Raw genomic sequence first — 13,202 nt, forward strand, 5'->3', positions numbered from 1 at the left:
AACATCACTCAATGCACCAATGTACGTAGATGAGTTTCCTGATGTTTGCAGGACAAAAAAACAAAAACTGAGTTTCCTGTAGGTGAACCCAGAATAAATGAATGGAAAAATCCCCTGTGCACAGAATGCTCAGGGGATAAATAGTTAGAACAAGCTGTGCAGTAGAAAGAGAATGTGTGTGGGTGTTTTCTGTGAAACATGAACCATCTCTTATTTCTCAGACTGATGAGTAACCTCCATCATGATGGCACATGGATTATATGGACAATTACAAAAACAATTTCACAATATGAATTTTGAGGGGGGAAAAAATCCAGCTCCCTCCAAAGAGAAATAATTTTTAATTGGTGCAGACCAAACAGAGTTTGGCAGCAAAGGGTATGTTATACTTTAGATGGGAATTAGTGTTAAACATATTCATTAAATCGTTGGTATTTTTCTTAGTTTGTCAGATTCTGGCATGCAGAAACTCACGTCTTAGAATATTTCAACCCATTGAAATCTAAAAAAAATGATCTTAGGGAAAGTTTCCTTCTCAGTAAATAATGTTTTCATGGTCCAACTAAGATAGCTGAACTAATAAATCTCTCATTAATCATTTACTCCAGAATAGTTGCTGGTAAATATGTTTTAATCAGGTCATATATGATAACAAAATGGACTTTCAGGGATATGCATTAATGGCACTAACCTGTGCAAATGGAGTCACTATCATGTCTTCTCCATGCCTGAAACACCACACACAAACATCTGGTGAAAAAGCCATTTAAGTGAAAAGGCACATGACTCAAAACTCTCAAAGCATTCACAGACAAATAAAGACAATACACAAGGATCTTGGAGGAAAGCTGGAACCATGTCTGGTCCGAACTTATGGCTTGGTAAAGGGAACAGAGAGTGGGTCATATTATTTGCACAAATGCAGTACATCTCAAGAGCTGGATCAGCTTTAACAGAAAGGGAATACTGAAATAACTTGGACTGACTGGGTTGAAATGTAGCAGCGACAATCCAGAGACTGACCCGTGTTTCTTTGAGCTTCAGAAATATCACACAAGGCCCCCGAAACAGGTTTGAGTTTTTAGAACAATAAGCAGACGAGGAGCAGTAGTTCATGCTCTAAGTGCTGTTTGAAAAGGCGTCCACCGCATGCACCTTAAAGGGATAGTTCAGGGTTTTATTGTTATGTGGTTATGGCTAAAAAATACCTCACCTGCAGTTAAAAACGTCCTGAGCATCTTTGCTTTTATGTACATATAAGGACCATACCATCTCAAACACATGCTTGAAAAGCACAAGTGTTAAATGTATCATGTCTCCTAAAGAGCTTTACACCCTTTGGACTAGTTTACATCATGTGGTACTACAAGCTTAAACTGTAATGTGTTTTATTGGGATTTTATGCAATAGAAAGTAGTGCATAATAATGAATTTACTCTGACAGGCCTACATGAAATCCATTTAATTCATTAGTAATGTCAGTATAAAAACAGCTGTTCTGTGAAGGCTACAGAGGTTCTGTTAGAGAACATTAGTGAACAAACATCATGCAGATCAGGGAGCACAGTGTACAGGTCAGTGATGGAGTTGCTGAGTGGTTTAAAGCAGGGTTAGATTATAAAACATTATCCTAAGTTCTGAACATCTACCAGAAAACCATTGAATCCATCATCTTAAAATGGAAAGAGCATGGCACAACTGGAACCCTACTAAGACCTGAAAAGACATGAAAATGAAATAGAGCATTGTCCAGAGAAACTCTGGAGGATTTGCAGAGATCCACAACTCAGGTGGGAGAATATCAGTCGGACAAGAAGTCCAGACAGGAAGACAACAGATGCTCTCTATCCAATCAGATCCCACCTGAAGGACTTTGCAAAGATAAACGGAAAGAAACTCCAGTTTCTAGATGTGCAAAGCCGGTAACTCCTACTGGAAATGCAGTGAATTTTCACATTATTTCTCCCCTTGCCTGGTGGACCACCATCTGTTGGAAACTCTTTTCCTTTCTTTGGAAATGATGGATTTAACAGTGCTCCAGGAGATGTTGACAGCCTCGGATAACGTCTTATGAGACAACTCTTCTAAAAGCTCAACTTCATCTCTGACAGGTCTGCTGTGTCCCTTAGTCTTCATGGCGATTTTCAGCCACCCACTGAAGGCTTCAAAGAGATTAATCTGCACTTATTGGATTTACTATTTAGGTACGTTTACAAGGCTCTGTGTTTTCTGCAGGTGAGGTTTTTACCAGTTGTAACTTTTTAACGCCACTCTACGTAAAACCTCTGATCTATCCCTTTAAGCACCTTCATATGTCATGCTGTTTGGGGAAATTAAGACAGTTTGTGCATCAGTTTCTAGCAAACATTTCAACACCGAGTAAAATCAGCGCCAAATTCATTCTCCGAACGAAAAATGAAACATGGGCGATTTCAGTTCTGTCGAATGCTTGCTAGGACTTCGTGTTCAAGACAAGGTGACGCGGAAGCAGAAGGGTCAGGATACACGAGGGAGCCCAAAGGGGACAGACAGGAAAACAAAACACAAGAATCTTCACACGTTGTCTCACCGAGGCAGCCAATTAACTTCCCAATGCTTCAATCCTTCCTCCCTTCAAAACAAAGCAGCAAGAGCCATTGGTGGTCGAGGCCCTGTTTACACATTGACTGGCTCTAAACAGACTTCTAGCTACACAGAGAAATCTTCACAAATGGAAGGCAAAAAAGGGCCACTAATCTGCATTCCTAAGAGGCTTTAAAGATAGATGCAAAATAATGCCAACAACAGGACCTATAAAAGAGAGTAATGTAGAAATGCACCAACCAGGCTTTCCCTGAACATTTTTTTTTAAAGTACAGTGACATGTAAAACAAGAAAGCCTTTCCTGCATGTTCCTATATACAGGTGGTAGTTTGGTATCCTGCAGAAATGGAATAAATTATAAGTTTATCCTCACTTATCGATCAAGATGTTGGTCCTGTACCTTTGTCTATTTCTACTAAACTCAAAAAAAGTGTCTCAAAGCGGTTGGTGCTTTCACAGAACCAAAAAGTCTGGTGTTTCACTTTTTATTTCATTTAATAAACTGAAAAGAAAAAGTAAAATCAGATTTTCAGCATCTGGCCTGATAATCACTAATCCAGGGAGAACTGTCAGATTTCGACGTCTGACTCAGTGATCGGTGCATCTCTACTTAAAGTGAGCCATAGATTCAAAGTGGTCTTTTTCTGTACCTTAGCATGTTGTTCAAAAGGTTACTGTTTTCAAATGATTCAAGTGTACATCTTCTTTTAGGCCTTCAAGATGACAAACCAAAGGACAGAAACTACATGCAGCTGATAACTGTTCTACAGCACACCTCTGATGCAAATCAAGCTGCTCCATCGTTCAGCTGCAGACAGAGCGTGTGCTTAAGGGTTGCTGGTTTGTAAGCGGTACCGTTCAAAGAACACAGCGTGTTTAATTACTCACAGGTCGCTGGCAGTGGACGAGTTGCGAGACATGGTTTTGGGCGACAGGTCAAAGTCTGAGTCGGAGCGGTAGAGGAAAGACTCGCGGCGCTGACTGTGAGGGAAGTTGCCCTGAAGTACCAGACCAGAGCCCGGGCTAGTCTGAGAGTCCAGTGGACTGCGACCCACCGACAGGCCATTCTCCACATCAAAACTGCAAAAACAGAACAGAAGATATCAATCACAAGCCATGGATTTAGATGCAGTTTTTTTTTTTTTTTTTCAATTTTCAATAAATAATGCCGAGTTAACCTTTGCTGCCATCATATATAACAGCTGTGGAACAAAAGCAGTGGAGCATGAAATAAAAATTAAAGCAGAAGATGTCAAATAATAGATACAATGTATAATTTCATAGAATAAACATACTCATACAGAGCCTATGGCACAGTTAGTGCAGTGGCTGAGGATGCAAACTCATGCTAAAACAGGGCAAATAAACCAGATGGAAATAGATGGAGAAAAAGTTAAGTTTACGCAAACTTACACATCTAGATTAAACTAATGTCAGGGCTCTATAAAATGCTTCCTTTAAAATCTATCAGATTTTTCCAAACTCAGATTTGTTATTTGTTTCTCCAGCTTTTATAGCATTCTGAACATTTGATAATTGTTTGCAAAAATAGTAAAACAGTACTTTTGTTGTATTATTTCACATTTAAAGCACATACAGTTTATGCACCACCAATCAACATTAACTTCAATTTAACGTTGGCTAAAGTCTGAAAAGTTGTTCAATGACCCTTTTACTATTTTTTGTACCTCTATCAACTTAAAAAAAAATACAGAAAAGCTGGAAGTCTCCAAATTTATGGCCTAAAATATCAACAGTTTTGATGCAAATTATTAGTTTACTCCTATGTGTCCAATTTGGCCCTTTAATCTATGAAGAAAAGGCAGTCAAGTTTATAATGACAGATGAATGCTTTTACATTACAAAAAAGGTCAAATCATTTTCAGGCTTGATGTGAATAATAATAATAATATTGATCACTATGGTTAAATCTGAAAATAAAAACAAGACTCATTGGTTAATAAAAATATGCAATTAACTGAGTTTTTATGCACCAGAGTGTTTAAAGCACAGACGCACAACTGATTGATGTGGCTCATTCACTGTACGACTGCATGGACAAATGCTTTGGCAGCAGAACAAGAATGAAAAGGAAAAGAAATTGCAAATATTAGTTTCTGAAAGGCGTGCTGAATAAACCCACCGACAAACAGCACAAAAAGCCGTTTGGTTCCTTTTCGTTGCAAAGCGGGTCACCTTGTGATTACTGGCTGTTCCCAGTCAAGCACACACATACGCACATCTTTCTGTCCGCCATCCCCACATGACGTCAACGCCGGCGCGTTACGTCAGCACAGTTACGACCCACAAACCCGGCACCAGCGAGAGCTGCTGCGCTCCAGTTCAGGGCCGAGGCAGCAGAAACAACTTTTATGAGCAGAGCGGCAGAGTTCAAAACTAGATTTTATGGGTAGGCAGAGAAATAAGTGATTACTCTGCATCTTTGATTGAATCTGGTGCTTGAAACCAAACGGCATCATAAATAAAACCCTTTTGAAATCCTTGCGATCTGAATCGGGCCTGGCTTCAGAATCCGAACACACATTCAGAAATTTATGCTGCTTTTCTTTGCTTTACAGTGCTAGAATGTAAGGTTTATGATTCGGCTCCACCACCAAACGGATACCTCAGCAGATATTTTTTGTGCATTTATTTCAGTGTGTTTTCATCAATGGGATCCATTCTAAGCCTCGCTCAGCTGCGCTCCCTCCTTCCTCGGTCACATCAATAGAAACCAGAGCACCAAGGTTGCCTCTCTGGCTATTTTTAGCCCTGCCTGCAGGGCTCCTCCAGTAATAGTCCACATAAATGAAGGAGGGCTATTATGCAACTGGTTGTGAATGGAACCAGTCCAATTCACAGAAGCACATAGAGATGGAGAGATGATGATGATGATGATGATGATGATGCTGAGGAGGAGTAACCATGAAGGCTGCATCCAGCGCAGTGATGCGTTTGGCGACTCACACCCGATTGGTGCAGGGAGAAGGAGAGAGGCGGGGCAGCAGCAGCAGGGCTTACCTCAATGATAACACCCTACCCCCCACCGCCACTCTCAGCAGCAGCAGCCCCCCCCCCCCCCCGCTCTGTAACCCCCACCCCTCCCCTTGGGTCCGTGTAGTGGGCCGTGACGAGGCTCCATCAGAGGAGCCCGGTGACGTCAGAGGCTAAAAATAGATCTACCTGACAGGAAAGAGGTGAACTGGGAGACTAGCAGGGATGCTTACGTAGATGCCCCCTCCCCCCTCCTCCCCTTCCTTTTCAGGCAGCTCGGATGATTTCTGCCTCACATTTATGTTTACGAGAGATTCTATTTTTAAACCCTACAAGGTAACTCCAAGGAATAGCTCACCTCCCAACATCCTTGCACTGTTTTTTTCCCCCCATGTCTCTCCTTTAATTCAGCTGTCTCCTTTCCCCTGCTCCCCTTCAGACATTTCTACACCCTCACTCTTACTGAACTAAAATACATCCTACCTTACTCTTGATTAAATTAAGACAAACTGGATTTTTTCCCCAGCATATCACAAGAAAGAGTCATTCAAAAATAAATCTTAAAACACGTAAAGTGCTTAGTGGAAATAAATAAATAAACACATGCATTTGCCTAAATGTGCACACTTGCATACAGTCATGAAAATAGATGCATAAGTAAAAGCAGCTTTCAACAACATTTAGCTAAGGAAAAGCATATAGCCCAAGCTGTGAATGAGAACTGTCAATTTATCAGTCATCTCACCTTAAATTAAGGATAAATAAATAAACATTTATTATTTCTTACAGCAGTTTTGTGTTTTGCATCCTGAACTTTGAATCATAAACATTTAAAACCGTAAATGGACACAAGATCAAATGCTGCCTGTTTTCTAAAGGACAGCAGAACTGCAATCAATGTCTGCCCCCATATTTACAAAAAAAACCAACTCAGATTTAAATTGGTTTGATCCTTATTTGGCATCTCTAAATCATTTTTATCAAAATTCAAACCAAGACAAATTCTTAAGAGAAGTTGTGGTATTATAAGATGAATAATGTACAAGTCTTAGCTGTGGTTTCATCATTGTTTCCATTATTTTATTGGACCAAGGCTAAGCTGATATTTTTCACCTCTGTTCTTTTTTCCCTTTATTTTTTCCGGCTGCAGCGACAAATTTAGGAGAATTTTCAAGCAATATAATGCCCCAAATTAAATAATCAGTCTTGGTAAAGAGCAAAGCAGGTTCTTGCATCGGATCTGTAGCAAATCCACAGAATTTTGATAGGGGCACAGCACCCACTAGTGAGCAATATGCGGCACTGCAACAGCTACCATCGTTTGCTCTTTCACCTCGCCAGCTTCGCTGCACTCTTCTCTGTCTTTACAGCTCATTGATCTGTCTGTGCAATCATTTTGTCAACCAGAAAGACTGAAGGTGTTTTGTCAGGGGACACATTTAAATGTGTCGATTTTTACTTCCTGTGCTGTGAGTGAATTATTCTGACGTGGTACACAGTAACACTTTATCTTTTTTTTTCGCTTGCACATTGAAAAGTTTATCGTTTTTCCCCTTGCTCCAGCTGTTCTCACTGAAACCATAAAGACCGACAGGAAGGCTGTTTCGTTTAAAACATGCTTGCACATTTGACCCCGGGCTGTCTCCTGCCTTCTGCATTGTTCTCCATTTCTCTGACGTACATAGCAGCTTTTTTTCTCTCCCTCGCTTTAAGTCTCTTTTACTAAACTTTCCTCCCTCATAAACAAACAGTTGCCCAAACACCCACATCCTCACCTCTCTCCTTTTGTTCACAGGATGTTTAGTTTACAGCCCAAGGAGGACTTATTCTACAGAAAAGGAACTCGAAAAATTTGTTCAAATCTATCTTTGTATCCAAATTTCCAAGCTTCGAGAAGTTAAATAATCCACAGCGATAATTTAAAGAGCAAAACATTCACTAACCATCATAGCAGCGCATTAAAAAAAATCTAAGGGCTGCAGATGAGAGAGCGAGTAAGGGAGAGCTTCTTCTCTGTTGTGAAGGTTCATTTGACTCCGACATAACTCTGAAACTAAGACATACGTCACAATATTTTTTACAAATGAATCCCGATAGTGCGGCCTGCATTTGCATGTTAGTTGCAATTAAAGCTGCATGTTTCTGGGGGTATGCCTCTGCCAGCGCCGGGTATCTAGGGACTGAAATATTTGCCCATTATTAAATTAAAATAGGGTTGGATGATATGACCAAAACTTACATCACGATATATATTTCTTAGTTTCAGGCGATACAATATACAATATCAATATAAACAAAATAACAGCCTCAGAAAGACTGCCAAGAATGCGGTACAAACTTATGACTATTATTATTGCCGTGTTTATAAAACTCCTCCAGTATAACATCATAGAAATATTTGCTTTAAAAAAATAAAACCCATAAAACCCGGATCATCAGTCGGCGAAAAATGCTGTAATCACAGATTGTAATGTACACTGCCTGGCCAAAAAAAAGTTGGTCACTGGATTTAACTAAGCAAATAGGTACGAGCCTCCAATTGGATAATTAATGCATGGGCGATTATGTTTCAGCTGACAATAAGTTATTTAACCCCAACTGGTGCAATGAGTTGCTTCTCATTCCTTAAACAACCATGACGAACGACACATCCTGTGGTCGTGGAAAAGATGTCAGGTTGGTCAAATCATTGGCGTGCATCAAGGAGAGAGAATCTAAGAAGATTGCAGAAACTACCAAAATTGGGTTAAGAACTGTCCAACGCATTATTAAAGATCGTCTTTGAGAAAAAATTTGTCCGCAAACAAATCCTGAATGGTCGTGATGGGCGATTCCTTAAATGTTTGGAGAAATATAATTGAAGAAAAATTACAGTAGAACTCCAGGCTACGTTTAATAGTGAAACTAAAACCATTTCCACACGCACAATGTGAAGGGACCTCAAGGGATTAGGACTTATCAGCTGTGTAGCCTTAAGATAACCACTAATCAGTGAGGCTAACAGGAAAAAAGGCTTCAGTTTGCTAGAGAGCATAAAGATTGGACTCTGGAGTAACAGAAGAAGGTCATCTGGTCTGATGAGTCCAGATTTACCGTTCCAGAGTGATGGAGGCATCAGGGTAAGAAGAGAGGCAGGTGAACTGATGGATCACCTGCCACTACAGTAGGCACTAACCATCATGGTTAGTGCCTACTGTACCAGCCTGTGGGGAGAGTGCTATGATCTGGGGCTGCTGCAGTTGGTCAGGTCTGGTTCAGTAACAGGATGAAGCTGAAAGAATGAGGTCAGCTGACTACCTGGATACACTGAATGACCAGGTTATTCCATCAATGGATTTTTTTCTTCCTTGATGGCATGGATGTATAACCTGACGCCGCCAGATAGATTTGCTCCGCATATCCATCTGGAAACCTTCCGCTGAAGTAATTTTGGGAAGGGGCGAAAATACTGGTTAGCTGATTGGCCTATGTTGGTGATAGACGGGCCAAATAAACCAATCAGATTCGTCGTCACTCGTAACAGAGCGACGACGAAAACACAACCGCAAGCCAAGCTACTCTTGCTGCTGCAGGTAAAGGCTCGTTAGCTCAGCAGAGAAATACTCTGTAATTCCGATAAAACTTGCTCGATAGCCACGCTAACGCTAGTTTCATCGGCTGAAGCCGCCATGTTCTTTAGACTGAACTGTCGCGCTTCTGGTTGCGTCACACCTCAACCCGCCTCAAAGCCAACGCTGATTGGACGTTCGTTTGGTGAACAGCTCCAAATTTTCTTTAACGGAGAGTAGCCAGACTGATCTGCGAGTGAAACCTTGAAAGCTTGCGAGATCAGGATGGTCTCACGAGGCTAATGGATGTATTCCCAGATGACAATGCCAGGATTCATCGGGCTTGAATTATGAAAGAGTGTTTCAGTGAACCTGAGACATAATTGTCACATATGGATCGACCACCACAGTCCAGAGCTTAACGCCATTGAGAAACCTTGGAATGTGCTGGAGAAGGCTTCGAGTAGTGGGCAGACTTTACCATCATCAATGCAAGATCTTGGCGAAATATTAATGCAACAGTGGGTGGAAATAAATCTTGCTTTTCGAAACAATGCCACAGCAAATGTGTGCCGTAATCAAAGCTGAAGGCGGTCCCTGCAGCTGCCCAAGGGTTCCCATGGCCGTCATGGATGTTGTCCTCGTTGAATAGAGCTCTGTGGGATACTGTTTTATAACTTGACCCGGCTTTAACCTTCCCTATAACTTCATCTCTGACCTGTCTGCTGTGTTCCTTGGTTTTTATGATGCTGTTTGTTCACTAATGGCTTCTAACAAACCTTTCGAAGAACATCTGGATTTATAGGGAGAATAAAATACAAACAGATGGACACTGAGGGACATCTTAATAGAGGGCTGCACCGGGTCTAATTTGGAGGTAACAGATTAAAATATGTACAAATGCACCTCACACGTTCAGATTTTTTACAATTATGTGCTACTTTGTGGGGGTCAATTATGTAAAATCCCAGTAAAATACAATCAGGCTTTAAGTCGTAATGTTCCAAATTATGCAAAGTAGAGGAAAATAGAAAAAAAGAGCTTTCTGTTGGGGCGGGTGGGCACAGAGGGACACATAGACGGTTTATTAAACGGCTTTTAGGGTCTAGTAAGTTTGCTGCGTTTCTAATGCTGCAATAAACTAGATATTCTTGATTTCTGAGCTGCATGTCATCATTGATCTCATGCAAATCACAATCCTCCGACCTGAGTCATCTTCACTTGGGACCTCTGTTACCCAAAAAACCAGACCTTATTTCATATTTATAGTGAACTTAGGAAGACATCAAATGGGAAAGGCTGGATCTGTTCCCGTTGCTCCGCAGCCTTGCATGCTTGTGAAGAGGCTCGTGGGAAGCCAGAGTTTAGGGATTCAGGAAACTTTCATCTACGTATGCGGGACTGATTCAGAAAATGTCCATCAAGGCCAGATGTTTAGTTTTTTTTTCATCACGGGATGACACAGACGGACAGGAGGTCAAAGCTCGCACACACATACACACACACACACACACACGCAGTTCCTCCTGCGGGTTTTTCTTTCCCCAGAGCGTGGGAAATCGGCCGAGGGCCCCTTAAACATCGCACCGGGAAGGCGAGAGGTGAGGAGGAAGGCCGCCTTTTCTGAGGTTAGTTCAAACCAGCGTAGCGAGATCAAGCCAAGAGGTTTAGTGATAAAAATAAAAACACGAGGGTGCACGAGTGAGTACGGGAGTGTTTGTTTGCTTTACACCTAAAGCTTCTTTTTTTTTTTTTTGCTGTGTGCATTTTATCTGAGAGCGGCAGGAAAAACAACCCGCTTCCTCCCTCCCTCCCCCCCCCAATCCCGCGCCGTGCCAAACGGATCTTTCCTTTCACTGTCGCTGTGTGTGGTTTGTCCTCAGCGCTCGCTCTGTGTGTGTAAATGTCATCACGACTGCACGCACAAAAGGAGAGCGGCCGGGCCGCAGGGTGGCAGAGAAACAAGCACCCTGGTTATTTCTGTCGATCTGAGCGTTTGACAAAAAGAACGACGTCAAAGTCCAAACTGTACTTCACCTCTGAAGGCTTCTGCTTTGGCCTCAGTGGCAAAACCAACTCATCTCCCATGAAGCTACGCCTCGGCTCCAACCGCCAGCCACATTCCCACACATGAAACCCGCTCATTTCCTATGTTCTCTGTGTTTTAGCCTTGAGATAGATCCAAGTTTCTTCTGTTCACATTGTTGTTAATCCCAATCTGAAACAAATGCAGTTTCACCACCGTGGGCTATGGAGATGTTTCATATGTCTGTAAGCAATGTGTGAAATACCTGTCAATATTTGGGGGGGTCCCCATCTCCAGATTGTTGCGCAATACCAATGTAAATTTTCTCAATATGCAGTAGGCCTATAACATTACAATGTCAAAGTCAAAGTTGGCTTTAATGTCAATTCTTCACATTCACCAGACATACAAGGACTCGAGAGGACGTTTCTCATTCACCAACAGTGAAACAGATAAAGTGCACAGGCACAACAGATAAGATCAGTTCCTAATACTAAAATTTAAACATTTTTAGTATTAATTGTTGTCAGCATTACGTCTTTCTTCTGTTTGGCACGCACATGCCTAATTTGCATACGCGAACATGAATTTGCTGGTTCCACTTGGCAAAAAACAGAACATATTTCCCCCTGGGATCATTAAAGTATGTCTGACTCTGATTCTGATATTTGTGAATAAATGTTTTGAATTTTAAATACTGGACATGTTGAGCTTAAAAAATTTTTAGTGACCATTAGTGACAAAAAATATTATAAATATTTCATTTTAAATTTTTTTGAGACCCCCTTTAAATTTTGCTTTTGAGGCTTTCAGGGGTTCTCATGGGTTAATCGGAGGGGGGGTGGTTGAGCCCCCCCGGACCCCCCCGTATTTCGCACTCTGTCTGTAAGTGTAAAAACGTTCAGATTCAGATGAACCAACCTTTTTTCTTTTCCCCCCGTTCTTTCCTGTCTACAATCATTCAGTGTTTCTCTTTCCTTCCATTTTTTTTATTGCATTTATCCTTCATTGGATTTTCCTTTTTAACCTTCTTTGTCCTCAAATCATTGCTTTTATTCTTTTCCTTCCTTCTTTCTTTTCTAGTTCCCTCTTTTTGTCCGTCCGTCCATCCATCCATCCATCCATCCATCCATCCATCCATCCATCCATCTCCTTCTCCTTCTTAACTCTCTTCTTTGCCATATTTTCCTTTCCACCTTTTTAATTTCTTCCTTTCTTTCCTTGGCTGGTAGCTCCCTTCCTACCTCTCCTTTTCTTTCCTTTGAGGTGTCATTTATTTTTTTATTCTTTCCTTTGTTTTTTTTTCTGCCATTTTCTTTTCTCTTTTTATGCATCCCTTTTCTTTCCATCTTTCCTTTCCATCCTTATTTTGTTGATTCATTTATCAGTCTTTCTTTTATTTCTAAATACATGTTTTATGTCAACCGTTTGTTACTTCCTTCATACCATATTTCTTATTTTTCTTCTTCAATCCTTTTTTTACTCCTCTGCCTTTCTTTCCTCTCTTCTGTCATTTATTAATCTTTCTCTCTTTTCAGTCACTCGTTACTCAGTTGTTCCTCGTTGCTCCTGAGTCCTTTTACCCTCCTAACGTACCGCCTGCCTTCTTTTATTTGCATCAACTTATTTTTCTTTCCCGTTTCTAACTTTCAATACATAATTTCTCCATTATTTTTCATTCTCTCTTTTTTGACTTCTTCCTTCCTTCCTTCCTCCAAACTATTTATTTCTTTCCGTTTTATTTTTTCCTCACTCCAATCTTTCTGTGTACCCTCTTCCTTCCTTCCTTCCTTCCTTGCCATTTCCCTCTCCTCTCTCCTTCCTGCCTCCCTTGCTTCCTTACCATCTTACCTCCCATGTCTCCTTTCTTCTTTCCCTCCTTCACACCTTTCTTCTCCTTCCTTCCTTCCTTCCTTCCTTCTCTTCCTTCCTTCCTTCCTTCCTTCCTTCCTTCCTTCCTTCCTTCCTTCCTTCCTTCCTTCCTTCCTTCCTTCCTTCCTTCCTTCCTTCCTTCCTTCCTATTTGACTCATCCTTCCTTTTTGTTTCTTTA

General features: G+C 41.1%; 1 protein-coding gene across 1 annotated transcript in view; it reads right to left on the minus strand.

Moving 5' to 3' along the window:
• LOC118556291 (cAMP-specific 3',5'-cyclic phosphodiesterase 4D-like) overlaps positions 1-13,202 on the minus strand; it is a gene marked incomplete at its 3' end in the record, with an annotated part of 71,577 nt that overhangs the window by 13,510 nt on the left and 44,865 nt on the right. The window contains exons 2-4 of the mRNA XM_036130187.1: positions 3,472-3,663; positions 2,570-2,611; positions 692-728 (exon numbers count right to left, since the gene is read on the minus strand). Coding sequence (XP_035986080.1) covers positions 692-728; positions 2,570-2,611; positions 3,472-3,663 — 271 coding nt within the window. The remainder of the gene's footprint in view (positions 1-691; positions 729-2,569; positions 2,612-3,471; positions 3,664-13,202) is intronic.

This window comes from Fundulus heteroclitus, unplaced genomic scaffold (genome assembly GCF_011125445.2).
Source record: "Fundulus heteroclitus isolate FHET01 unplaced genomic scaffold, MU-UCD_Fhet_4.1 scaffold_291, whole genome shotgun sequence".
Lineage (NCBI taxonomy): Eukaryota > Metazoa > Chordata > Actinopteri > Cyprinodontiformes > Fundulidae > Fundulus > Fundulus heteroclitus.